This window comes from Theropithecus gelada, chromosome 16, assembly GCF_003255815.1.
Source record: "Theropithecus gelada isolate Dixy chromosome 16, Tgel_1.0, whole genome shotgun sequence".
Lineage (NCBI taxonomy): Eukaryota > Metazoa > Chordata > Mammalia > Primates > Cercopithecidae > Theropithecus > Theropithecus gelada.
In genome coordinates, this window is record NC_037684.1 from 16,176,349 (window position 1) to 16,202,375 (window position 26,027).

General features: G+C 47.4%; 1 protein-coding gene and 1 long non-coding RNA gene across 5 annotated transcripts in view; one reads left to right on the forward strand and one right to left on the reverse strand.

Moving 5' to 3' along the window:
- The window catches only part of MSI2 (musashi RNA binding protein 2), a 430,970-nt gene that overhangs the window by 148,363 nt on the left and 256,580 nt on the right, over positions 1-26,027 (reverse strand). For all 4 annotated transcript variants that reach the window (XM_025361542.1, XM_025361540.1, XM_025361543.1 and 1 more), the window contains one exon: positions 7,979-8,027. In XM_025361542.1, the coding sequence (XP_025217327.1) occupies positions 7,979-8,027 (49 nt within the window). The remainder of the gene's footprint in view (positions 1-7,978; positions 8,028-26,027) is intronic.
- On the forward strand, positions 14,505-15,831 carry LOC112609120. Its single transcript, XR_003116168.1, has 3 exons — positions 14,505-14,546; positions 15,193-15,270; positions 15,410-15,831. It is a non-coding gene; the product is annotated as an uncharacterized LOC112609120 (long non-coding RNA).

Genomic DNA, 26,027 nt, shown 5'->3' on the forward strand with positions numbered 1-26,027 from the left:
TACTGTGTTGATTAATATCTCAAGAGACAGCGCCGGAATGGGCGCTTCCGGAATTGAGTTAGCTCAGGGAAAAAAAAAAAAAAAAAAAAAAATTAAAGCACACTCCTTGCTTTCCTGTCAGAAATAAAATTAAGGTCTCGGATCGATGTTGCCAGATTCTACAGGAATCTTTAATGGCCTCCTCTACATGTTTTCAAATTCACATTCCCCTTCAAGCCTACCCTTTTAATTGGTTATTTGCGAGGTCATGTTTGCACCAATTTCTCAGGAAGGCTAATGGTGTTTATTTAACGAGAAAATAAAATGTGCAGACAGCTCCAGGGCTGGTCTCTGAAAGATGGCAAAGGGTGGGCTGACTATCCCACCCCCTTCCTTTGCCCTCCGTTGCTGCAAGGTTACAGGGCCTGGGGATACAGCCCTGCAAGGGAGTGAAGAGGCGGGTGTGCCCCTCACGGTGGGCACGCAGCATCCCCACCCCCTCACACAGTCCCAGCTTTAGAATGAGCCCAGCTGGAGGCACAGAACCTTGGGTTCGGAGAATCTGGCAGAGAGGCAATGGCTGTCCTCTTATTGTCACTGTCGGACTGGGCGATTCTTCCTTGTTCTAACTCAAGTGTGCCCAACTTCGAGGCTACACAGAACTCTTTTCCAGCAGAATCTCTTTAAGTACCCAAAGGCAGCAATGCATGACCACATCACAGCTCTCTGCTCCCCTCAAGGCCTCTTTACCCAAGCTGGACCAGAGGAGACTCAATCATATTGAGTTTCTACCCCATTCTCACCATTCTCTCCTAGACTCCTGTTGGTCAATGTCTTTCTTAAACAGTTGCCCCCCTACCCCACCCTCCGCCACCCGACAATGGTCCACTCTGGAAAGAGAACTGGATTTCATCTAACCCCATCACACTACGGACTAAACTGAAAGCTCTGGGCGGCCAGGAACCCTGGCTGTTGGTGGTGGTCTATGACAGACTGTCCGCTTTCTTGTCAAGTGGCTTCTAATCCTGGTGCAGAAATAGGATCAATACCAATACTGACCAACCGTTGGTTTACAGGCTTCCCATAAACCCCTTAACACATCTCAGACTTGGGGGGAGGGTTTGATGGGTCCTTAGCACCATCAGCAATTAGTAAAAAGATAACAGCAGATTTGAGAGGTGGGGAAAATACTACTGGTAAAATTCCAGTAGGGAAGACAAGCAGCAAATCCTGCTCCAGATTCCAACCGAGGGCAGCGTGGGAGCCAATCTTTTGCAGGCTGCCCTCCTGTCACATCAGCGAAAGTGTCATCACCAGCTGTGATTCTACACATCCTTATCATACTTTCGACTCCCTCCAACAACCCTTCTCTTAAGACTGTGCGCTTTCCGGCCAGAGGGTCTGATCGTTTTTGTCAAACACACTTCTTTCTCCATCCTACAAAGGCACATCTACAGCTTATACAGTCCCAACATTCTTCCCTAGGTAAATAAAGTCAGAATGTGAGACTCTCATTAGGAAGGACATGCATACATTATGTCTGACATGCCACACCTACAAGTGAAGCAATGCTTTAAATTATTTTAAAATGTAACCTATACCTTTGTGAAACTCTTTTTCTATGCCCCCCCTTTTTTTTTTTGAGAAATAGACACCAATAAACAAATAATTACAGTGCAATTCTTAAGCATCTTTATATATCGTACATAAAAGAGTCAATCTGGACTTCAGAGGTCATTTCAAAAGTGAGTGTCTGGCAGGTATTCAAGACATTAAGGGCTGTTTTTCCTCCTTAGGAAAGCATTATCTTCTATCACAGCTTAAGTTACATCTTACTGGCACCATTTAAATAAATAAACTGATTACGCAAATTACAAAGACCTTAAACTTCGGCCAACTGCTTTTTGGGACAGAGACTGAGCAAGCGCCTGGAAGAACCCAAGCTCTCAGGCCACCTGCCTGGATGCTCCTCCCTCTGGCTGGATCCCCTACCACTGCGCCTTTCCAGCCCAGGAACTGGGATAAACCGCAGCCACTCTGGGAAAGGACCCTCTCAGTCCAAGAGGCCTGACACTGATGGTGCTCGCTGGGGCGCACAAAACCATCCCACCGGCTTCCAGGGGATCTCAGGGCTGTTACTCCTCTCCAAAGACATTAGCATTGCATTTAATAAGCAACTGCTAACTGCTGGGAGAAGAGTCATCCATCACACGAAGCTTTATTTCTCTCCCAGTGTCTCCTGTTCCTTTGCCTCTGGCAATGTCCCAGGGCAAGCAGGCCTGCTGGGTAATGAAGGCCACAGGGATGTCCTCTGCCAGAAACCACTCTCTCACCAGGCTCTGGGATTAGCTTCAGAGACTCCTCACCTGCTTTCAACTAGGCCTCAACCATCCCGATCTTCCCTGGAGGAACCCAGCTGTGCAGGGCTCAGGAACCCAGGGTCCTGAAATTGGAGGGAAGGACAGCTGAGGTTCCTCTACAGTGACCCTCACAATGGGGAGCGCTCCCTTCCCCCATAAGGAGGTGAGTGTGAGATTATTTCAGCAAGCAACATGCCCGCATTCCACTTTCTCCATCAGGGCTGAGGTTGTGGGGACACTGGAGAGACAGCTGGCCACTGCACCCTTCCCCCCTCCCTTCCGCTGGCTGTCTACGGCCTCCTGCCAACAACAGAACAAACTGGAAGGACAGCACCTTGCTGCCTCTGCCCTCCCTGTCCCTCCCCTCCAGCCCCACCTTGGGATCAATACTTAATGCCTTGAGTCCAAGATCTTATCTGACTTTTACAAGGATAAAGCAACAAACTTCCCCCTCCTAATGATTAAATCCATTGACGATCAGCCCAGTGTTTTCCAGACCACCTCTAACAACTTTCAGAGAGCAAATGAAGTGACTGAGAAAACTGGAAAGCCACCATTCTCCTCTCCCCCAGGCACAGATCATTGTATGGAAGGCCAGGAAATGCAGTGAGGGACAGGGCCAAGGGAGGCATCCAGGTTTTTGTTTTATTTTTCGTGAGACAGAGTTTCACTCTTGTTGCCCAGGCTGGAGGGCAATGGCGCAATCTTGGCTCGCTGCAACCTCTGCCTCCTGGATTCAAGTGATTCTCCGGCCTCAGCCTCCTGGGTAGCTGGGATTTCAGGAGGCACCCACTACCACACCCGGCTAATTTTTGTATTTTTAGTAGAGACGGGGTTTCACCATGTTGGCCAGGCTGGTCTCGAATTCCTGACCTCAGGTGATCCACCCGCCTCGGCCTCCCAAAGTGCTGGGATTACAGGTGTGAGCCACTGCACCGGCTGGCATCCAGGTTTTAACTATAGCTCTGCTCCTTATCTGGCTGCAGGAATCTGCTGTGCAATATTTCAAACTTACGTGCCTTAGTTTCTCCAAGTGGAAATGGAGGAGCATGGTCATCCAGCAAGAAGGCTGGTGTGGAGAAGGACACAAAATGGGGAAATACTAAACCCTTAAAATGACCAACTCCTCTGCTTTAACCAGTTGCCTTGCTCAATGCTGCAGAGTGTAAGAGCCTGAGCTCTGGGTCAGACAGGCTGGGTTTATGTCCAAGCTCTGCTTTGACCACTGTGTGACTCTGGGCAGCTCGGTTCACCTATGGCTGTTTGTCATCAAGATTCAATGGTAGGTGCCAGCACTGTGCTAAGCACTTGGTGTGTAAGTGCTCAGAAAGTGTTGGCTATTTCTATCAAGATTGCTAATATGGCCTGCTTAGAAAGCAACAGAACTCCCCACACCATCACAGTGGGTGCTGCGTCAGGATGCTTAGATCCCCTTCAGGAATGAAGGACCTCTTTCCCAGCTGCTGGGAGTGCTGCTGGAAGGCAGTCCCCAGCTGGAAGTCCCCTCCAGGATTTCCCCGGGGAAAGCCCAGGTCACATCAGCCTCACGGGGTGAGCTGTACCCGATGACAGGCCAGCGTGCAGGCATCAAGGATGCCACTCCCACCCCCAGCTGGCGACCCCTGAAGGACCAGCCCATTGCAGAAGGGCATCTCAAGTCAGCTTCTGCCTCTGCCCTCTCCTGATCAAGAGCACTTCTGGATAAGCCTCCCACTTGCTAATCCCTTCCTAGAGTTGCTTCCCAGGGAACCCAAGCTGCAACAACTGCTCGCTCCCTCCCTACTCACACAAATAGCAAAGGAATTCATCTTGAACATTCTCACAGTTAAAAAGCTAAAGGCCAGAAACATACTTCAGGTCCTGGGGCTCATCAATCCCAGGTCTCTTATTTTTTAGAGGAAGAACCTGAGATGCTCAGAGAGTTAGGGAATGTGCCCCAGGAAAAATGTCATGGGAGCAGCAGAAGCTGGAGGAAGCCCTGCCTGTAAGGAGAAAGGTGAGAGCCCCCACATCTCCAGGGTTCCACCCACTGGGAGTCACAGACTGAACGCGGGACCCTCTTCCTGCCTGCAGGGTGGAAGACATACATTGCAGGAGGCTCATTCTCTCCTAGGTCCCGGGTTCTCTCCCGTGGCGCTAGTGAGGCCCAGGCTGGTGCTCCTGTGGATGGGAGATACAAGCTGCCGCCGTGCAGATGGAACTGAGGGCATCCCTGCCCCAACAGAGACCAACAGGGAGCAGGGACAGGAGGTGACCAGTGGGAGCAAAGAGTGCAAATTCTGCTCTGACCTGTGGCTCCTAACAGCAAGTGGAGACCGAATGGGGCCTGGGAGCCTGGCCCACCTGACGCTCATCAGATGTTAAGCCCAGTTCCCTGTGGTTATCCCTGAGCAGCAAATGTCACACGGCTCATGTCACACAGCTCCAAGGACACACAGGTAGCTGTCAAAATTCCTGGGGTGAGGATGAGTTGAGGCCCCAGGCCGCCCCACAGGGCTGGGCTAGGAGTCTGAGGACAAGTGCCAAGCATGTGCTGTGACAACAACTCTGGGTTGATTGTCTGGGTCTCTTTAAGAAGAGAGCAGGAGGCGGCACCAGCCAGGGAGATGTCCTCAACTTCTGCCACTAAAGCACTTTCCTCTTGATAAGATCATGGACAGCAGGAACCGAGGAGGTGAAGGTAAGGTTGGGGCAAGGTGGCTGCATGAGGATTTTATTTCCTTGTGCTTATCACCTGATTCCAAATGCACACTCCATCAGGCCACAGATGTACGGCTGGCTCACTCCACATACATGATCTGTGTCTCTGCTGTGATATGTTCTTCTTTTTAAAAAACAATTTTTTTTTTCACTGCGTTAAATGTTCTAAATGCAGTGAAGTATTACACCAGCTTTAGCACCCAGTTCAAAGAGAAATGCCTCCTCAGGTATCTTGAGGGGGTGGGACATGGGTATGGGCCGGTGCTCCCAACCACACAGAAACAGCAACGCGGAGTGGGAGGGCGCTGGATGAGAGGGAGGGCAGTGGGATGGCGGCTCTCTCCTGCTGAGGTTTCCTGGCATGTATCCCCCCTCCACAGGCTGCAGCCCCTCAGGCCAGCTTCTCAATCATCTTTGAATAGGAGGCCCTGCCTTTCCTCTAGTTCTGGGCACCACACATTTTAGAGTTGGTCCTGCCCCCACTGCAGGCATCTTCAGCTCTGGCAGGTCCGAGGGTGCTCGCAGAGGTCCTGGCTTGGTTGGGGGCAGGAGTGTACATGCACCAAGGCCCTGCCCATGCTCCTTCCTGCCAGTGCCCACCAGGACTCCTGGAGAGCCAACAATGACGTCCCAAAGCCACTCTGAGCAGCGGGCCCTCCAACAGACCGTCCTCCACCTCACAACAGCAACACACTCTTCCCGTGCCCATCCCAGACGAACCGCCACCCCATCATCTCTGCGGCCCAGCACCTTCTTTTCTCCCTTTTGGAAAAAGGGAAGAGGCTTCACCCACAGCAACAGGGATCTGGTTAAAAATAGAGAACTTTTCCTGGCACATCCTCTGGGCCTCCACCCAGAAGTCCAAAGTCCTGCGTTTCAAACCCACCTCTACCATGACCAGTCCTCTCCCTGCCCAGCTCTGAGAGTTAATGAGACGATACCAGTGTGAGCCCCCATCACAGGGCTTGACACACAGCAGATCAAAAAATACTTTCATTGATTTGCAAACTAAAAGGACAACAGTAGCACCTGGGGGCAACTCTGGAATCTCCCAGGATTATGAATTCTAACACTGAACACCAGGTGCCAAATTCAAATGGGCATCACCCACCAGAAAATAAACAGCCAGCACTGCTCCTTTTAACAAACGCAATACTATCTGGACACAGCAGAGAAAGCAGAATTTGAAATCAACAGTCCTGAGACCCTGCTCAGCTCTGGGTCTCTCAGTTGCCTCCTCTGAGCCTTGGTTATTTTGCCAACCAGATGGAGGTGATGATAATGCTAATAATAAGAGGTAAGATTTATGCACAACTGACTAGATGCTTGGCATTACACTCTCCAAGCAATCCTGTGAGGAGGTTCTATGATTACCCCCATCCTACAGATGAATAAACTGAGGCATAAAGAAGTTAAGTGATTTTTCCCAATGTCACAACAACCCTCCAGGGGCTGCTGCGAAGGTCACATTAGGAGATGCATCTGCAAGTTGGGCTTGGAAACCATAAAGCTAGATCGACAGAAAGTGGATGACGATGGAGGATAACCCTGAATTACCCACCACAGGCACCAACTCCATCTCACTCTCTGGGCTCTCACTCCCCAGCAATGCAGTGGACAAAGCTGATCATTCCACACCTGCAAGCCCCTCCTTTCTCTCCCTGCTTCTCCACTGCTCCCCACCCTCCAACCCCTGCCATCTCTTCCCTCCATAAATACCACTTGACACCACTGTTATGCACCCAACGCTCAACTCTCCCATTCTGAGGATGCTGTAGAGGGACGCATTCGAAGCCAGATTACCAGGCGCACTCAGGATATCCCCCTCCTTCTCCCAGCCCCTCCAGCAACGATTCCCACTCCACTCGTTCTCGCCTTTCACTCACTCTGCCTTCTCCAAACAGGAAAGACATACAGTCAGCGCTGGGTAACTGCTTCTAATCACAGGTGACAGCAGGAATGTAAACAACACAGGAAACATCTAAATGCAATCCAAGTGGCAAGGAAACACTGCTCACTCGCAGGCTCCCTCCCTCAAGGGCACCAGCACACCACTTCCTGCCACCCCCTTAGGAAGCTCTGCTCATTAACACCCTGTTAATAGGAACCCCAGAAACCTGAGCTTCCGGAGAACAGAACGCTAAGTCATCACCTCCTTTGACTCTGCTACCTCCAGGGAGGACTTTTCTAGATGCCTCCAACTTTTCTGTTTAAAGCAATAAATTTAATGTGTTCTTTTTGGAGAAGGAAGAGACTAAGGGCAGGGCCGGAGACCCTTTTGAGAATTTGTCCAAACCTAGGGATCTTCACCCAAGAAAAGTATAAACATACAACATTTTGCACGTCATTTCAGAGGTTCATAGACTCCAGGTCAAGATCCGTTTTTTGTAAAGTGGACAGGACAGAAGCAGCACAGGGAAAAATACAATTAAGTGCAGATGCCCTCTACACATTCCAGAGGCCCCACGGGGCATTCCCAAGGCTGTAATCGCTACGTACCCAACGAACCTACAAAGTTTTATTTTGATTTTTTGGCTCTTTAGATTGACAGTCTGCTCCTAAAGAACCTCCTTCAATGCAAATTGATAACTCAATTGAGTCACTGCTGTGAATAATTTCCCCTTGGATTGCTTAGTGCCAAGGTTAGCCAGGGACCAAGAAAGGCGGGATTAGAGAGGTATATCTGAATGTGTGTGCTGGGGATGGCTGCATAACCAAACAGGAGTTCCCAACCCAGAAGGAAATGGTTTTCCAACTATCCAGTTCTGGAACTCTTCGTGCTACTGGAACCCTCTGTGAATAAAGATCTTCAAAGGATGGTCACCTCTACCTGCTTGACTCCGGACTCTCACTGGATCTTTTGTCAGTGGGACTGGGGATGACAGAGAGAGAGGCCAGGAGAGGGTGAACTCAACCCTCTTACACTGGGGTAATCTTACCTCTGTGCCTGTTAGTAGTTTTATCAAACATCAGCATTGCATCTTCCACCTGCAAAACAAATATAGAATAAAGGTTGCTTTAGGAATTTTAAGAAAGTACACAAAACATTATATGCATGGGGGAGGAGTGAGGGGGTAGTTTCCATTATAGAAGTAATAGTTGCTTATCAAAAAATATCTGAAAATGCAAAAAAGTAGAAAGAAAAAAAAATTAGTGGCCTTTCCACCCCACACAATTACAGTTAATACCTTCAGGGTCTGCTTTTTATTTTTGGAGACAGGGTCCCACTCTGTCACCCAGGCTAGAGTGCAGTGGCACCATCATGGCTCACTGTAGCCTCGACCACCTGAGCTCAAGTGATCCTCCTGCCTCAGCCTCCTGAGCAGCTGGAACTACAACATGCCCAGCTATTTTTATTTTTATTATTTTTATTGTAATTATTTATTTATTTATTTTTAGAGACAGGGTCCCACTGTGTTGCTCAGGCTGGTCTTGAACTCCTGGGCTCAAGTGATCCTCCTGCCACAGCCTCTCAAAGCGCTGAGATTAGAGGTGTGAGCCACTGCTCTGGGCCTAGAGTTGTTTTTTTTTTTTTTTTTTAAGAAAGAAAAAACTACACCTATTTCAATATAGTTTAAATCATACAGTATATGGAATTTTTCCTTTTGTTAACCCGTGACATTACAACATGGCAAACAATTCCCAGGTTAGTATATCATGTATACTATCTTGACCGATGCATATTTCCCAGCGTAAGAAGCCATAGCTTTCTTAATTATTGCCCTTCTAATGGATATACGAATTGTTTTTAGTGATACACAATGAAGCTTGAACATCCTGATTGTTATGGGCTCAACTATCTCCCAAAATTCATAGTTGAAGTTCTAACCCCTATGACCTCAAAATGTGACTGTATTTGGAGAGAGGTTCTTCAAAGAAGTAATTAATTTAAAATGAGATCATTAGGGTGGGCCCTGATCCAATATGACTGATGTCCTTATCAGAAGAGATTAGGACACAAACACAAACAGGGAAGACCATGTGCTGACGCAGGGAGAAGACGGGCCATCTGCGAGCCAAGGAGAGAGGCCTCAGAAGAAAGCAACCCCGCCACACCTTGATCTTGAACTTCTAGCCTCCAGAACTGTGAGAAAACACGTTTCTGTTGTTTTAGCCCTCCAATCTGCGTTACTTTATTATGGCAGTACTAGCAAACAAATATATTGATGCTAGGACCTTTTTAAAAACATCAAAGAGAAGAACATAATAAAATACCAAAGGCATCCTCTGTCTCTCTTGCTAATCCCTTCCAGACCCCTCCCACGCATCCTGTAACCCCTTCTGGATATTTCTGGCAATAAGATTTCAGGGTCCACACTCAACTCCCACATAGAGCTCAAGGAACTCACACTGAATGAACCAGATTCCGCTCTGGAATGCACTCCTTTTATGAGTATTTATGACCCACTCCTTTATCCCACAGAGTACACATCTTTAGCACAGGCGTTTGTCCTCACCCTTCAGCTGCTCACCGGGGGAGGGCACCTGGTCTGACCAGCGTGCAGCCTACTCTCTTCATTCACTCTGTGCTCAAGGTTGACGGTAAAAACACAACCCAACCCGTGTGGCTGTGGGTGGGTAAAACTGTTAATGGGGGGCCCTGTCCTCAGAGCAATTTCACTGTGTGCCTGTGGCTGAGAAGGACCGAGCACCGTTGATGTGCACTCAAAGGCTCACAAATGAGCTTGGGGGCCGGCGCTAATCCCTTTGAGAAAAGCAGTCGTGGGCTATTCATGCCTCACTCCTCCCAGACTACAATCTCCAATGGAGGGGAAGACACTGGGCAAAGCAATAAACCAAGGTTTAAAATGGTGCCTGCAGACAAATCAAATGTATTTTTCTAGATGCGATCAAATATAATAGGGGGAAGAGCAAAGTCAAGGTAAGAATGGAAGATGGGGGTAGGCAAGCCGGTCATAAACCTCAAAGGGAATGGCCTGGCTTAAAAATCTCTTCTCAAGTCAGGGCCCCCTTTTGTTGCTAGGCAACCAAGCCTGAACAAACAGGCTCCCGGGGCCTTCCCCTTCTGCTCCCCATTTCTGAAGTCAGTTACTGGGAGGCAAATGGCCTGGCATGGTGGCTCCTCCAGCAGGGAGCTGCCCTCTCTCTCCCAGGCACCAGGATGGTGGGAGTGGGCAATGCTAGTTTGGAGATCCCTTAAAACAGGTGTTCCTTCACCACCCTGTCCCCATGCCCATCCAAGGCAGGACAAACTCCTTTTGGGCGGGCTTCAAGAGCCCCCCACAGGTACCTGCTGGGGCCACATACACAACAGCCGTTCCACCTCCCATGCACCACACACGCAAAATCACCATAAGATCAACTGGTGTGTTTGTACACAGAGCAGTCACACTCGAGCATATGGTATCTCAGACTCAGACCCTGGGACTCGATAGGAATGCGAACGCCTGGGGTGTGGGTGGGTGGGGGGGTGAGGCCTGCCGGGTATCACGCAGGTAAATGTGACATCTGTTTTGCACCCATCTCCATATTTTCCAAGACGTTTGCCAAATCCTTATTTTGAACTGAAAATGCCTAACAGTAAGGAAAACAGCCACCCTTCTGTGCTGGCCACGTTTTGGTACTGGGACTCGGAGTCCCTTAGGAAATAAATGTTTGGGATTTTTTTTTTTTTTTAATGTATTTTCAAAACCTCCTTTCAACAGTGCATAATTGGCTCCCCTTTTCCTTCCTAAGTTTGGACGTTTTCTAATACTGCCCTCTCAACATTCGCTCCACCCTGGTGAGCGTGGGGGAGGATCTGTATATGTTTTTAGGGCAACCATTGTCGTAAAGAATAGAGCTCTTTCCTCTGTAGTCCCGCTGTACAATGGGGCTCGCAAAGACCTCCTGAATAGATAAAGTGTCAGGGCGAACGAAAAATTCTATTAACACGTTACAAAACACAACGTCTAAGAAGGAGCTAGAGAGGAAAGAGAAAGGGAAAAAAAATCAATATGGATAAGTCCCAGTGCTTGGGGGTAGAAAACTTTTCAGCAATTGCAAAACACTTATTAATTCAGAGAAGCCATCAATGCGATGGAAATCTGGCAGAACAGCAAGAGCTGAAACTAGAAGAATTTGAATATACAAAGACTGAATAGAATGAAAAACACAGCCTCACATACGAGACTGTTTCTCACGGTTCTATGTGAATCAAACAGAAGCGGCTTGTGTGAGTCAAGGGAAAATAAGGGGCACAGTTAAGGTAACTGGTATTCAACCCAGAGCCAGCAAGCTGATAACTCTCGTGGTCTCGGTCTTTGTCTCTGTCTCCCTCTCTCTCTCTGTCTCTCTCTGTCTCTCTCTCTCTCTCTCTGTCTCACACACACACACACACACACACACACACACACACACAACCCAGGTAGATCAGGGGGCTATGTTTGTTTGTTTGTTTGTTTGTTTTGAGACTGAGTCTGGCTCTGTCGCCCAGGCTGGAGTGCAGTGGCCGGATCTCAGCTCACTGCAAGCTCCGCCTCCCGGGTTCACGCCATTCTCCTGCCTCAGCCTCCCGAGTAGCTGGGACCACAGGCGCCCGCCACTTCGCCCGGCTAGTTTTTTGTATTTTTTAGTAGAGACGGGGTTTCACCGTGTTAGCCAGGATGGTCTCGATCTCCTGACCTCGTGATCCGCCCATCTCGGCCTCCCAAAGTGCTGGGATTACAGGCTTGAGCCACCGCGCCCGGCGATCAGGGGGCTATGAAGACTCATCAACATGAACACACAGGCCAGGCCTCATTCAAGATGCTAGGAGAGCCCAAAAGCTTAGGGGAAGCTGGGAATAGGAGTTTTTCTTTTTTCTTTCTTTTTCTTTTTCTTTCTTTCTTTCTTTTTTTTTTTTTTTTGGAGACAGAGTCTCGTTCTGTCACCCAGGCTGGAGTGCAATGGCGTGATTTTGGCTCACTGCAACCCCTGCCTCCCGGGTTCAAGCGATTCTCCTGCCTCAGCCTCCTAAGTAGCTGGGATTACAGGCACGTGCCACCATGCCCAGCTAATTTTTGTATTCTTAGTAGAGAGGAGGTTTCACCATGTTGGTCAGGCTGGTCTTGAACTCCTGACCTTGTGATCCGCCCACTCTGGCCTCCCAAAGTGCTGGGATTACAGGCGTGAGCCACCGTGCCCGGCCAGGAACAGGAGTTTCTCTAACCCCTTATGAAACACCCCCTCTAGGGACACCACCCTCATCCTTATGATTAACACTGGTACTTACTTCACATTGACAATGTGCTCACCTGCCTTACAAAGTTCTTTGTACCTAAAATGGGCACCTGCAGGCCTAGTGGCTCCCCGGAGGGAGAAAGAAGGACAAGAGGTATCTGATCCTCAGCATGATTTGTCCCATGTCCTGGCAGAACCCCGGTCTGTTTTGGGAAAAGGAGCTTATTCCAACCTTGAGATGTGCCTTTGAATAACTTGGGGCAGGTTTGAGATAATGGCCCTGGCATCTTTAGTGGTGTATCTTTGTGAATGAAAAAACAAAATAGGCTGTATATGGTGGATCATGTCTAGTAATCCCAGCACTTTAGGAGGCTGAGGTGGGAAAACTGCTTGAGGCCAGGAGTTTGAGACCAGCCTGGGCAATATAGCAAGACCTCATCTCTACAAAAAAATACTAAAAACTTAGCCAGGCATTGTGGCGCACACCAGTGGTCCCAGCTACTCAGATGGCTAAGGTGGTAAGATCGCTTGAGCCTGGGAGATTGAGGCTGTAGTGAACCATGACTGAACTCTAGCCCGAGCTAGAGTGAGACCCTGTCTCAAAAAACAACTCCCCACCCCGGCCCTTGCCAAAAAAATAGAAAGCAAAGTAAAGTAACATTTAGGTGAACTGGTGGGGAATGGGATGCCTCTGTCTTTGTCCTGACACCAGAAGGTACTGAACACACTTCTGACTACTGCACGGTTCAGACTATGCTGTAATATCCTCAGAAGTGTGTGAAAGTCAACAAAGGGGACCTAATCTGTTAGTTTCTATGGCTGCTGGAGTTGGGGCAGGGATTCTCAAACATCATCCACATCAGAATCATCATCAGAGGGACTGTTAAGCCACGGATCTCCCGGGGTCTCACAGCCAGAGTGACTGATTCAGTAGTATTTGCATTTCTAACAAGTTCCCAGGTGATGCTGATGCAGCTGCCGGCCCAGAGACCCCTCTTTCCATGAGCTACTCTAAGGGTAAGAAGCAAGAGCAAAGGTTAAAGACACCGGGCAGAGGTTGCTTCTTCCTCTTTAACATACACTCAGTGGTCAATACATGAAACAAAATTTCCCATCTAGGAGCAATTGATCCACTTCAGTGTGGAAAGTTCTCCCTCTCTTTGTTCCCCTTCTCTCAGACGTTTATATTCTAAAATCCTAAAAATGATGATGGTTAGATCCCACGATGGAAAAGATGATAAGAAGAGGAACAACCAAATTGCCCTGCACCCAACGCAAGAAAAGTCCAGATTCTACTAGGATGACACAAACTTTCCTTCTAACAGATAAACTCTTATTCACAGATAAACTCATGTCGAGATCTACCTAACAGATAAACTCATGTCTAGATCACGCAGCCAATCCAATCTTGAATAGAAAACTTAGCAGATGGTAACTTTATTTACTTTTATGCAACATACGTGTATGAGGCATTCACTATTGGCAAACCATCAGCCAAAGTACAAATAAAAGACAACTCACACAGGTCTATGGTGGACTGACGATATGAATGATCTCACACCCTTTCCTCAGTGAGTTTGCTGTCCTTCTCCCAAAGAGGTGGAGTTTACTTCCATCCCTTGAATCTGGGCTTAATTTGTTAGGGCTAATAAAATGCAGTGGGGGGAAGAGTATGCCTGTTTTGGGCCTAGCCTTAAGAGGATTTGCAAGTTCCTGCTTGTTCTCTCTTGCACCTCTGCCATCACCATGACAAGGGCATGCCCAGGCTAGCCTGATGAAGAATGGGTGGCACAAGGAGCAGGGCCAACTCCCCTGTGCTGAGGCCAGCCTAGATAGGTGGACAGCCAGTCACCCTCAAAGCATGCAAGTGAGACCAGCCAAGATCAGCAGAACCACTCCAAGTGTACTCCAAACACGTGAGATAAACAGTTACTGTCTGCCCCTGAAGTTTTGTGGTTAGTTACACAGCATTCTTGTGGCCATAGCTAACTCATACATGGTCCTTATTCTAAAAAATGCCCCCAAAACAACAAAGAAAGCTTACAATCAGAAGACAGACAGTCTAAAATAATACCAGAAAGTAAGCAAAGCAAAGAAAAGGGGCAGAAGAAGGGAAAGTGCTAAATGTGGCAGAGAATTAAACTATCAGGTTCTACATTCCACATGGAGCATGCTCTTCATGGAACATTCCACAAGGAACACAGGTATTAAGGTGTGGAGGGACCTCTTCTAAATCTCACCCCATCAGCAAGGTTGGAGACAGAGATCCTAGAAGCGCCAAGAGAAATTGGCAACTTGTTCCTCACTAAATGAGCACCACGAAAATCAGCAATAATTACCACTCAAGTCAGTGGGTGATGCCTCTCTAATCCTAATTCATTTAATGAATGAGTGAACTCTCTTTCTAATGAGTCAAAAGATTTATTGTGAGCCAGGCATTCTTGCTGGGTGATTTTAGAAGTAGCCAGATGGTGTTGACCACATCCAGGGGTTAGACTTGAGACAGCCCAGCTCACGTGTTGGCTGAATAGGGAACCTTTAAAGACACAATGCAGGCTGGGCGTGGTGGCTCACACCTGTAATCCCAACACTTTGGGAGGCCGAGGCAGGCAGGTCACTTGAGGTCAGGAGTTCGAGACCAGCCTGGCCAACATAGTGAAACTCCATCTCTACTAAAAGTACAAAAAATTAGCTGGGCATGGTGATGTGCGCCTATAATCCCAGCTACTCAGGAGGCTGAGGCAGGAGAATTGCTTGAACCTGGGAGGTGGAAGTTGCAGTGAACTGGGATCACGCCATTGCATTCCAGCCTAAATGACAGAGTGAGACTCCATCTCAAAAAAAACAAAGACACAATGCAATGATGCACAGAGGGAGGTCAAAAATGCTATTGTCCAGTTAGCTGGCTAACGGGTGGGACCCTACAGTATGTCGCCTGGACCACTGCCTCTTCTGCCGAAGGTTTTACAGTTTTGGCTCCCCAAGTATATAGTAGGTGAGTGAAGCTGAACTGATCTGAGGACACAAAAAACTTGTTCCCAGGAGACAGCTAAAGAGAAAAGTGTTGCTCGTATGTAACTCAGCAGGTGCTGGGAGACAGCTGGGTGTGGTGGGGAGTGCCCGCACCAAGCATGGAGGGAGTCCAGGTTCTAATCCCAGCCCCACCAGGATCTCACTGAGGACCAGTCACCTCCTTCCTCTATCCTCAGTTTTTCTTCTGTGAAAGGAGGAAATTCTATGAGACGGCTCCTAAGATCCATGCATAAAGACTCTGCCTGGAATGCGAACATGGACTCCAAAGGCAGCTGGGACGATGCTCTGGAAGCACCGACTTGGCCACTGGGCTTCTGCAAACTCCCTGTGCTGTGAGGCTACTCCAGAGCTTTGCTGTGGCCGATGCACGCCCTGAGAAATGTCCTACTCCTCTGGGGATATAAATACACACACCCACACGCCACACATATCAAGAACAAAGCAGGAAACGGCACTTCAAATGATTCTTAAATTATCTGGTCAAATGCAAGAAGAAACCCAGCTCTCCAAACTCCCCCAGAACAAATGCCCTTGAATTTCTCTTCCTGCTCCCACTCAAACGCTCCAAGTGTTAGTCTAAATAAACACCCTCAAATGCAATACCATCATACTATAGTGTGTCAGGCTTAACAGGCCTTATTTATGCTCTGTAAACTCAAGGAGCTAAAGCTACAAGAGTGAGACTCGGCTGAGGTGGCAGGACTGCCCAGGCCACAGGTGCCTGGGGCCCATGGTGGAGACAGTCGCTGCCTGGGTCCAGGATTACGTAGAACATGGGAAGGCACTGTCTCCACCTCTCTCCCTGCCAGCTTGGGCAAAACCCAAATCGGTTCCTTCCATAAAGCTCAGGAATAACGTGTAGTTTATTGAAATAGGACTTTTCCGTATGCTCTGGCCTTGCAAAGGGTGGGGTTGGTCTATCTTTAACCGTTCTCCAAAGAGGAAGGATGGAGAAGAAGGAGCAGACTGGAAAATCCCATTGGTTCATACTGAAATGGACATCAGTGGTTTTTAGCCATGACTGCTCACCAAGGCCACACCCCAACCTATTAAATCAGTACTCTGGAGCCGGCAGCCCGAAAGAGGATTTTTAAAAGCTCCCCAGTGATCCAGGGTGCAGCCAAGGCCGAGACCCACCATTCTAAATGGCTAAACAGAGCTGAGTTGAGCCTTAACACGGCATATGTGTGTGTAGACAGGCTCTGAGTAAATGAGTATTAATGGGTCTTCTGCTGCCTAAAGATGAGACGTTCATCCCCTGCCAGAGGTCAGGAGCAGGCACTCCTTGCCTCATCCTACTTTGTTAGGACCCTCCTTAAGCTTAACTCAGTCTTAGTACAAGAAAGCCAAAGTTCTATAGTAGAGGTAGCTCGGAAGGGCAAAAACTGAACAGAGGGCTTTAAAAAAACCTAACAAAACCATTTTTTTTTCCCCATCACCACCAATATTTTCACAGGTATGATTATTACTTTGGTGGTCACAATAACCCCATGAGAAAGGGAGTATTACAAATTCTCTAAGACTCAGTTTTCCTAGTGGTTTGTCCTAGAGCTGGCGGGGCTGGGCCTGGGGCTCAGATGCTGGGCTTTTGAGTCTAAGCCTCAGCCTGCCAGCTGCTGCCTTCCTGCCCATCTCAGGTTCTTGGCCTCCCCTTTCTACAGCCAGCCTTTCTGTCCCTGTGTGTTTACCCCTGGAAGACTGCAGTGATGGAGGCACGCTTGGAGTTTCTATCCCAGCTGCTGCTGCCAGACACGTATTCCCTTCATTCCAAATGTCAAAAAATGCTAGTTTGCATCCATCTGAAAGCCTGTTTATTTTAATTTGAACCCAGGCCTTTACTAACAAGAGAAAAAGTCCACAAAATTTCTCCTCAACTAGGGCTGGGTACAGTGGCTCATGCCTGTAATTCCAGCACTTTGGGAGGCCGAGGTGGGCAGATCACTTGAGGTCACGAGTTCGAGACCAGCCTGGCTAACATGGTGAAACTCCATCTCTACTAAAAATACAAAAAATAAAAATAAAAAAATTAGTTGGGTGTCATGGTGCATGACTGCAATCCCAGCTACTCTGGAGGCAGAGGCAGGAGAATTGCTTGAATCCAGGAGGCGGAGGTTGCAGTGAGCTGAGCTCATGGTACTGTACTCCAGCCTGGGCAACAGAGCAAGACTGTCTCAAAAATAAAATATCTCCTAAACTGTTCTTAATTGTGGCAAAAAAATATATAAAATAAAATTTATCGTTTTGACCATTTTTGGGGTCTACAGTTCAGTGGCATTGGGAACATTTCTTGAACTCTTCACAGAAGGCTCCCACACCTTACAATGGCCAGAATATTCTGTCCTAATTAGCAAGACCTTTATCAGCCCTTAATTTTTTCCTACACTTACTTCTTTGATTCTTGTGGGATCATTCTATTTTCCCATTTAGCTTACAAGAAAAAACCCACAATGTTTATCAGATAGCAGTTATGAATTCAACAAAGGGACACCTGCCCATGGGAACTGAAAGATGCGGGGTCTTCAGACAATTCAATCCAGGAGATGTAGACATTTTATCTACCTAAGGCAAAGCCTCCCGCTCAGAGATTTTGATTCCACAAGTCTGTATCAGACTCTAAGTTACAAAATGTCTATCCTCCTGAAATAATGATTGTTATAATAACTACCATTTACTGGAGCGTAATAGGCAATTTGCAAACCTCATTTAATTACTGTAACAGCTTTGAGGTAGATCTTATCATACCCATTTCATGCACCCATTTTTTTTCTCTTTTTAAAATTTAAAAATTTTTATCTTTCTTTGTAGGGATGGGGTCTTGATTTGTTTGCCCAGGCTGGTCTCAAACTCCTGGGCTCCAGCGATCCTCCCGACTCAGCCTCCTGAGTAGCTTGGGATTACAGGCATGTGCCAGCACACGTGGCATCATACACCCATTTTATAGGTGAGGAAATTGTGGTTCACTGACAGTAAGTGACGTGCCTAGGATCACACAGGTGGTAAATGGTGGAGCCAGTAGTTAAAATCAGATGTGTCCCTAAGTCTTCTGTTCTCCCTTACCTGTGTTCTGTTTTTTGAATCCCTAAGAGCTTTACACAGTACCTCTGTCTGCTGGATGAACAACAAACACTGCTTTAAAATCCTACCAAAAAGTGAAGAGAGGTGATTAGGTAACCTCAAGGAAATGGAGGTATATTGCCCCAGTGGGCTCAGGAGAGGAGGAATGATTGGAAAGGTAAAGGAAAATATTGGGGTCTCTTCCTTTTAGATAAGTGAATTCCAAAAGCTTGAGATTACTGGGCTCCTCCACAGTTGTGGAGCAAGCCTCCAGCAGAGCTGGAACTGCCAGAGGGCTCTGGAACGCAGTCCAGGCTCAGCCATGCGCGTCCCCCTGTGCAGTGATGCTAAGGATACTCAGTGTCTTGCTTCCTGGAGTTGTTAGGAAGGCTCATGTGGTAGCCAGTGAGTGCCTACCACACAGAAAATGCTCATCATAACAGACACTGGCCCAATTCACTGCCCCATCCTGGCAATCCCCTCGCCCCCATGCACACACCCGTAATGCTCCACGCAGTTAAGTCGGGAGCCACACCCAATGCTGTGAGTTTTCTTATTGTGAATGGACTATGCCAAGGGAAGGCCATTAACAGAACCAGTGTGCCCTTGGGGGAGCAGTCCCAGGAGGCCCTATCTCAACACTAAGCCAGGGAAGGCAGAGTCTCCTGGTGAGAGGTAGGACTGGTTGGCAGCTTCATTCTGGCTGAGCTTGCAAAGCTGTGGGCCCGAGCACTACCCTGGAGGGTGGGGCAGCAGGCTCTCACTGGGGATATCTGAGATGGGGTGTAGAGAGGAGTCGATGAGGGAAGGGGAGAGAGACACCGAGAGACAGAGCTGTTTGAGGAACAGCAGTTGGATCCGGCAGGCTTGACAGCTGTCACATGGAAATGGCATCTGGCCTAACGGCCTCTTGTGTGAGGCTCCTTCAAGTGGCGGCTGCTGTGCTCTGGAAATCCAGGCCCGTGTTCAGCACTGGTTGTGAGTGCGTGCGTGCATGCATGCTAGTGTGCTGGGGGAGGGGATCGGCAGGCAGGCTGCTGAACTGCTGGACGCTCCCTTCTCCCCCTCTCCAACCTCTCCCCATCAGGCCTCACCTACCGTGAAAAAGGCCCAAGCCTGCCAGCTCCAGAGGAGAGAGGCAAATCATTAGGGGAGCACTGATGTGCCGGAACACTCTCTCACATTCCCATTAAACAAATACTAAACTGCTAATTGCCAAAATGGATCTCCACGACTCTGACCGAACAGGGGAAGGGTTTATAATTACCAAGTGTGAAAATGCACAGCCTGTAAATAACCACCTCATCTGTCCTAATACGGGCTGATATTGATGGGCATGAAATAAACATCAGGACAAATGGAAAAATCATCCACATCTCCTGTGGCCAATGCAATCTTGGATGGTGACAAGCGTAGCTGCAGCCATACGCCTGGGGAGGGGAGGGGAAGAGGAGAAAGGAGTTTTGTAGGTTTGGAGAATCTCGGTTCCAATCCCAATTTTAATCCCATGGGCCATCTGCACCTTCTTTCTGTCTGAAAAACAGGGAGGGTAAATAACAAGGCTTGATAATGGGATGAAGGGCTTGGCTACATGTCATAAAGGCCGGGGCCCCCAGGGCAGGGACTTCTGAGTACATCAGCTTCCAGGACAGGCTTCAGACATCTTCCACCCTGCTCTCTTTAAGGCTGGCTGATGAAAAAAGAAGAACGAGGGAGAGGGAGAGCTCTACCAAGGTGACACATTTATTCATTAAACTAATATTTATTAAAGCTCTTTTGTCTGACCAACATGCAGAGTTGGTTGCAGAGCACAGATGAAACAATGTGTGTTTAGAATGACCTTTGGGCTCTCTGACACCCCTGTGCCATGGTGCCTCCCCATCCCCCACCATCTCTTTCTGCCACTCTGATGGGAGGTGGACTCTGGTCTGTTGGGTCCCAGAGCCCATCACTTTTCTTGGCCACAACAGGGGAGGGGCAGGGGGATAAGCCAGAGGTCACGGGATAGCTGCAGATTTCCCAAGCCCGAGGCCCTTTTCTCTCCACCAGCCCTTTGAAGGCACAAGCCTTTGATTCCAATGAACTCAGCCAGATCTTGGAGTGAATACTGGTAACTGAGGGAGAGAGGAAGTTCCATTTGCCTCAGAATCACAGACTCAGGAGTTAGAAGTGACCCAAAGGTCACCTTTCCACTTCCCACCCAGTACAGGAATCCCTTCTCCAAGGCTCCTTTGAACCCTTCGTGGAGCTTCAAAAGCTTAGAGCATCTCTGCCCCGCCCTCTCGGACGAGCTGCTCAGGCCTGAATTCAGCAGCAGTAGCACTTAGATGCCTGAAATAGCAGCCTCCTCTGATCCCCAGCGATTCTGGCACAAGGCAGAATTCTGCGAACTGTATAGTATCAGGCACCCAAATCAGCGCACTCAGCACCACTCAGCCCCAGAGTTTCTTCATGGGGCTTTGATGACATCCAAGTAAGTCCCTCCTTCCCCTATGGGCTGCCTGACAGCCAGCCTCCCCAATCCCCTTGTCCCTAAAGTCATCCCTAGAGTCCCACAGGTTTCTCAGTCCTAGTCCTGACCCAAAGACCCTGTTGAAAATTAGTTAAATGAAGGAAGGTCTGAACTACATACAGACTGTTTTTAGAGGAATTCTAATTTGTTACTTTTGAATTCCCAAACTGTCTTCAAATAATGGCTAAGAAAATGCTGCTGAGAACAAAGTTCAAGTGCAGCAACAGGCTGAGAGATGCAGTCACTTGGCAAAGTTATCTCTTGTTCAGAGAGGATCATAACTCTTCAAGGCAGAGAGGATAAAAAGGATATGAGTCCAGTCCACTCATTTTCTAGAGAAGCAAACTGGCTATAAGCAATTAAGTGGGTACGGTTGAAGCCATAATGACAGAATAAAAGAAACGTGGCATGCCATCACACGTCCTGGGTTCAAATCCCACTCCACCACTTCCACTTACGCATGATCTTGGGCATGGCTTTCCAAGGCAGCTCAGCTTCCTTGTGTGTAAAAGGAACACATGATCACTGTTAACCTTCACCCCAGCCTTGGGAAGTAGAAACTATTGATACAACATGCAGGAAAGCATTTGGCCTGTGGCAAATGACTACCCTATGTATTACCAGAATGCATCCCAGCCCCGGCACACACAGATGCTCAAGAAATATCTGTTGGATGAGGACTGCATAATGGGATAACAGACTTTGTATTGATGACTACAAAGTCGTGAAATCATTATGGATGAGTGAGTGTGCCTGGCTTGATGTACTGTGGTGCAATGAATCGTATGCAAAGAAACCATCTTTTAGAAACAGGGGGAATGGACAAACAAACCATTCCATTACGTTCCTACAAGGGAATACAGCTGGTACACAGCTGGTGCACAACTGACCAGAGGGGTCATACCAAGTGAAAAAGTCAGTATCAAGGCTCTATTACATACTATACGACAAAATTATTGTGATGAGGAACAGATCAGTGGTTGCCGGGAGTCAGGAGTGGGGCCAGGGTGTGACTATTAAGGAGAAACACAAGGAGTTTCTTTGTGGTGATGGAAGACTTCTATTATATATCCTGACTGTAGTGATGGTTACTCAAATCTCCGGGTAGTAAAAATTTAAATAATTACACACAAATACACATGAAAACTGATAGGGTACCAACACTGGTTTCCTGGCTTTAATAAAGTACTGTGGTTATGGAAGATACTATCATTGTGGGAAGCTGGGTGAAGGTTTCACAAGAGCTCTTTGTCCTATTTTTACAACTTCTTGTGAGTCCTACACTATTTTAAAATAAAAATGTATAATAATAATAAAAAGAAACCACAAGGGGGCTCATTATTTCAAGAAACCCCATGGCAGATCTGTTTGTAATACAAACAATTATGCCCTCATTTCTGTTGATTTGGATAAAGTAGGTGTAAATAAGGTAGGCATACAGTAGAAAGATCTATCCCTTATCTGTTTCTTGTATTTGGCACTGGCATACACAACTCTGAAATCTTATTTTGTCACATGAATACGTGAATTGGTGGTCCACACTCCCCCATCACTTCTCTCTCCCTAGTCCTCAGGAAATTTCATATACGGCTCTGCATTCCCTACCTAATGGCCACTAGAGGGATTAATACAAAAATAAGCATCCAATAAGTACGTACTGTTGAGTTTCAGGAAGATTTTGGAGGATAAAGAAAAAAACTCAGATAAGACCAGGCGCAGTGGCTCACGCCTGTAACCCCAGCACTTTGGGAGGCCAAGGCGGATGGATCACCTGAGGTCAGGAGTTCAAGACCAGCCTGACCAACATGGCAAAACCCCATCTCCACTAAAAGATACAAAAATTAGTCGGGTGTGGTGAGGGGTGCCTGTAATCCCAGTTACTCGGGAGGTTGAAGCAGGAGAATTGCTTAAACCCGGGAGGCGGAGGTTGCAGTGAGCCAAGATCGCACCATTGCACTCCAATCTGGGCAACAGAGGGACACTCCGTCTCAAAACAAAACAAACAAAACAAACTCAGATAAAAAAGAGCATCAAATCCAGTGGTTTCTAATCTTTCTATTTTAAGCCATCAGGCCTGTCTTTCATTTAATTTTTGAAACACAGATCTTAAATGTTTTGAGATATTTCATATACCAAACAAACTACACTTACTTTTGAAGTATGGGAAATCATTTATCAATATTCATCCTGATCATCACCAGGGCTTTTTGGCAGCATGAAGTGACTGGGACAGGGTGCGTTGGGGTGCTCTGTGTAAAGCAAGCACACCTGACATTTTAGTTGGCCCACATGTGGTTTGGGGTGGGGTACCCGTGGTGCCTGACAGATTTTTTGAGGTAAGGAAGTCAACTTCAGGACTCGGCGTTCCTTCTGTTGACCCTGAGAGGTTGGAAATTTCTGGTCTACTCCTTACACCCAAATCACGACTCAGATCTTTGCAAATGAGTATTGACAGAATAACCAACCCTCCTACTTAATCCCTGAGCCACACAACACCCTAAGGGGGAAAAAAAGAAGGGAGAGGGAAAAACCCACATCTTTCCTTAAAAAAAAAAAAAAGTATCAATTCAAGCTGCTTCAAGACCCAACAAGCATGTTTTTCTTTCATTTATTTCTACATCAACACTCTGAAGGATAAAGATCTTTCTCATTTCAAGAGCTGTCAATTTGCTTTAGTGCCATGTTTTCATCTGTTTGAGGTAAAGAGGAATTACAAAGCAGGCAAATGAAATAATGCACTGCAATCTAACATATTTTGGCAATTCAAATTGGGACCAGGGAAAAAGGAAATTAAACAAGAATGACAGGCCCACAGCACACCTGTGCTGTATCCCACTGGTCCACCCCTGCCTTCCCTCCACTTGCTAACTTTATAACTTGATGAAGTCTTCAGTGCTTTGCTGAACACTGTACTATTTGCTGCACCCTAATTCTTCAAATCATTTCTACATTTTGCACAACTCATACAATATTTGGCTTTCTGAAGCAGAAAAAAATGTTTCAGCTGCTGGAAAATTGTCAGGCGCTGTTACTCTCAAGACCCCCTTGAAACAGCACAGGGGCCACCGTCCTGTTCCCGGCAGATTTACTACACTTCCCTATATAAATTAACAAAGACAAATGCTTGTTGAAATCAGACTGTGTGAGGCATCCTTATCCTCTCCAGCCTAAGGGTTCAATTACAATGGAACTTAAAAATAAATAAAAGGAAATCTTAATCTCCTCTTAGGGTCCTCCTCTGCCAATAATGACGCCCCATGAAGATTTTTGCCTAATTCATTTACATTTCTTTTTTTGTTATTTTTAATTAAACTGCTTCTCAACTACTCAGCTCTATAATTTTTCCTACTTTAGCTCCAGAACTAGAGATTTTGTAAGATTAGGAATTTCCAAGGTCAAGGTGTCTCTGCAGATCTCGGGAGCTGTGTGGCACTCAAGAAACTGCCCTTCATCACCACAGGAGAAGCACAGGGAGCCGGCCAGAGGGTTTGAGGGCCCAGGGGAGTGGGGAGTGAGGCTCCCTGAGGGACTGCATTAAAGTCCCCAGGGACTCCTCAGGGAGTAAAGGGACTCCACCCCGACTCCTATCAATTTAAAATCAAATGATGACAAATGTGGTCATGGGCATACAGTCCTGTCTTTTGCAGAATCCCATCTGCTTGGTGACACTGTCGAATTCTAGATTTCTAAAAAGCATTGCAGTTCTTCTGCCAATGACCCATGTGTCCACAAACAGTGCTTGCTAGGGCACCTAGGCCCAGGTCCCAGCTGACCAGTACAGACTAGTGGGAGAGGCCAGAAACTCTAGAGCTAGACTCCCTGGGCTTGGATTCTGGCTATAGTATTTACTAGCTGTGTGATATTGGGCAAATTACTCAACCTTTCTGTGCCTCTGTTACTTCACTTCAAGTTGGTACCTATCTCATAGTGCTGTTATGAGCATTAAGAAAAGCTAATTCAGTCTAGCTCGGTGGCTCATGCCTATAATCCCAGCACTTTGGGAAGCTGAGGCGGGTGGATCACCTGAGGTCAGGAGTTTGAGACCATCCTGGCCAACATGGTGAAACCCTGTCTCTATTAAAAATACAAAAATTAGCCAGGAGTGGTGGCGAGCACCTATAATTACAGCTACTCAGGAGGCTGAGGCAGGAGAATCACTTGAACCCGGGAAGTGGAGGTTGCAGTAAGCCAAGATCACGCCACTGCACTCCAGCCTGGGCGACAGAGTGAGACTGTCTCAGAAGAAGAAAAAAAAAAAAAAAAGAAGCTAATTCATGTACAATATTCTGGCACATATGAAGAACTAAACAGCTGCCATCCATTATTATTATATCCTCAGCGAGCTGGTCAGAAGATCTAGTATTGTTCATGCCTGAGGCCCTCCCTCTTTCTACAGTTAGGATGTTGATGCTAAGGGAAATTAAAATTAGTGGCGACGCTGGCTTTACCTGAGCGAGCAGTACCAAGGATGAGACACAATGGCCACATTCTCTAACATCTGTCTGTCCAGCCCATGTTGCCCACATGGGAGGCGGCCGTGTCCCGCCAGGAGGCTGCAGAAGCGTGGAAAACCAGGCAACAGAGAGACAGACAGGCTTGTGCTGGCATGAGATGGTTTCTGTGATTTACAACCAAGTCTTAACTGAGACTCTGCGGCCTCTAAGTTCTGTTCAACGAGGAAATTAACTCACTGAGGCCAACCTCTATTCCAGTAAGGACCCCCCTGTGCCATCCTGCATAGAAAAGAGATTCAGCCCTTACCTGAGAAGGCTGCTCTGGTCAAACGGCAACAGGTGACAGCAGCCTCAGAGCTATCACCCTAAGCCCAGTTAATGCCCTAACAACTGGGCTGAATGAGCTCCTTCTGTTCAGCAAATGGGCAGCTCTTAACTTAAAAAGAAGTTTGTCAGAGGCAGTGGTGCTACCTTTAAAATCCATTCATTCATCTGACCAAAAAAAAAATAAAAAATAAATCGATTCATATTTACCATATTAGGCCCAAAGACTTTTTAAATGAGGAAGACTTGATTCCTGTCCTTTGAGGTTCATGCAGACAGAGGTGCCATCAGTGCAGGACACATAAGTGCTCTAAGCTGTGCAGGCCCATGCAGCGCACATATAGGCACTCCATCAAGGCCCAGTTTTCAGTCATTCATTCATGCACTCAAGGGCTCTGAACACTCAGCATAAAAATGACACTAACTTAGCTGGGGGAGACGGTTCATCAC